At 64.5% G+C, this 2,407-nt stretch overlaps 1 protein-coding gene across 1 annotated transcript; it reads right to left on the bottom strand.

The window, feature by feature from the left end:
* Positions 1-220: 220 nt before the first annotated feature.
* On the bottom strand, positions 221-2,185 carry AMSG_12307 (uncharacterized protein; the record flags this gene model as incomplete). The annotated part of the gene is made up of 2 exons (XM_013898561.1): positions 962-2,185; positions 221-538 (listed from the first exon to the last, which is right to left on the bottom strand). Exons 1-2 carry the CDS (start codon positions 2,081-2,083, stop codon positions 221-223), a joined length of 1,440 nt encoding a protein of 479 aa, XP_013754015.1. The 5' UTR covers positions 2,084-2,185.
* Between the last annotated feature and the right edge of the window lie 222 nt (positions 2,186-2,407).

Here is a 2,407-nt window from a genome sequence, read left to right as displayed (position 1 = left end):
GATATGTACCATTCACGGCCCGGTTCGTTGTCCACCCCCCCTCCCCCCCCCCCCCCCCCCCCTTTGCGCTCTACGATACGGAATGGACGTATTTGTCCATCGCGCAAGTCGCACTCTGCGACGCTCCACAGACGTCGCAACGTCCAACAATCGCGGTAAAAGAGTAGTGCAATGTGTTAATGGCTGTTGTGGCCACTGGTGGGCCGGGCCACAACAGAAATCAGTCGGCGATGCAGAGGTGGACGCCGCACGCAGCGCAAAAGATCCGCGGCTGCGATCGCTTGCCATGAAGCTTCCGGCAGGCGAGGCAGTCGCGTCGCAGAGCAGTTTGCTGGGGAAAGTGGTGATGATGAGCAGCCGGTGCAGAGGGACGCTCCCGCTTGCGCGACGGCGCGTAGCTGACGGCGTCAGCGCTGGCGTTGAGGGCGTCGATGATAGCCACGCGAGTCATGGCGGGGCGCGGGCTCGCGTTGGCACAGAGCGCGTACGCGTTGATGAGCGCGGCGTCCAGAATCCAGTACAGGATGGCGTGGCACCACTTAAGCAGCCACGCCGACGGGCAAGCTCGTCCGTCGCATGAAGATCGACAATGTCCTCGCGCTATCCCGTTCGGCCGCTGTGTTCAACTCTGAGTTGCTTCTCTTCCTGGTCGCCGGGTCGTCAACAACAAGCTCAGCACCGTCCACGCCCGCCGATCCGGAGGAGCGGCGGCGTACGGCACCTTGCGCGCCTCGCCCATACTCCCAGGTCTGGCATCCTTCAGGCGGGCGTCTACGTGTCGGCCGCCATCACGTGCGGGCGTGCCTCCCACCTCAAGCCGCAGGCCAAGCATGCGTCGCGCAGCGTCGGCCGGTGACCTGGAAGTCAAGCACCATCGAGTTGTTCACTTTGAGACACGCGATAACGCGTCCGAACGACCGTGCCGTTGGGGGATAAAAACGAGTCACTGCTGCTTGCGGACGCGGCGGCGGCGGCGGCCCGAGCCGGAGCCAGAGCCGGTAGTCGAGTCGCGGACAGGTTCGTCGTTGTCAACCGATGCCTCCTTGCGCTCGCGGGCTGCGGCGCGGCGGGCCTCGATGCGCGCGCGCATAGCGGCCTTACGCGCCTCGCGGTCGTCGGCATCGGCATCGGCGGCGCCCGGGCCAGAGCCAGAGCCAGAGCGGGAGGCCGAGCGAGAGTGGGAGGCCGAGCGGGAGTGGGAGGCCGAGCGGGAGTGGGAGGGCGAGGGATGGCGTGAGCCCGAGTGGGAGCCAGAACGCGACGGCACCTGATCGTACCCATCGTCATAAGCATCATCATCGTAGCCGGCATCGTCGCCTGCCGAGCGGTCGGAGCGGGAAGCGTCGTCGTAGCCCGGATTTTCGCTTGCCGAGCGGTCGGAGCGGGAAGCGTCGTCGTAGCCCGGATTTTCGCTTGCCGAGCGGTCGGAGCGGGAAGCGTCGTTGTTGTCGATGTCCGGGCGTGTGTGCGCGTCCGCTTCGGGGTCTGCGCTTGCGCTTCCGTTTGCGCTTGCACTTGCATCGGCTGACGGTGCAGGACGGCGGACACGGCGGATGCACTTGCCGCGCGAGGTGGCAGCGATGCGGCGCTTGCGGCGGAGGAGAACGTCGAGCGGGACGTGTGAGGCCTCGGGCGGAGTGACGAGGGCACTGACGAGGTCGTCGATGGCGATGGAGGTCGCGCCGTCAGGGATGTAGGCAGCAAAGGCGGCATCTATCTCGGTCTCGTCCATGGGCTCGCCGTCCGAGGCGAGTAGGGTGCGGAGCGCGGCGAGGTCGATCTCGCCCGAGTTGTCCGAGTCCAGAACGGCGCAAGCGGCGGCGAGGCTTTCTCTCTGGGCGGCGAGGCGAACGGCGGGATCAAAGTCTGTGCCTCTGTCGACGAGCTTGTCGATGAAGGCCTCGAACTCATCGAGCGAGATACAGCCCGAGTTGTCTGTGTCGATGGCAGCAATAGCCTTGGCCAGCTGCGTCTGCGAGGGGTTGAAGCCCATGGCGGCGACAGCCGACGCAAACTCGTCGCTATCGAGCGCTCCGGACTCGTCCACGTCAAAGGCAGCAAAGACGTCAGCGACCACAGACATTCTTGCAGACACTACTTTGATTTCAGGTGGTTGAGGTTGAAGAAGAAGAAGAAGAAGGAGGAGGAGGAGGAGTGGTACGGACCCGGCTGGTGTTGGGACCGTGTGTTCTCCCGCGACAGTTGAAGAGAGAGTGAGTGTGAAAGTGAGAGAGGGATAGCGAACGGGCGCTCCAACGGCGAACAACGGAGCGGAGAGGGGGGGGGGGTACACCACCACCATCACCATCACCACCACCATCACCATCACCATCACCATCACCACCACCATCACCACCACCATCACCATCACCATCACCATCACCATCACCATCACCATCACCACCAC

The sequence above is a fragment of the Thecamonas trahens genome, assembly GCF_000142905.1.
Source record: "Thecamonas trahens ATCC 50062 unplaced genomic scaffold supercont1.54, whole genome shotgun sequence".
NCBI classification, from domain to species: domain Eukaryota; order Apusomonadida; family Apusomonadidae; genus Thecamonas; species Thecamonas trahens.
This window is presented reverse-complemented; position numbering and strand designations above follow the sequence as displayed.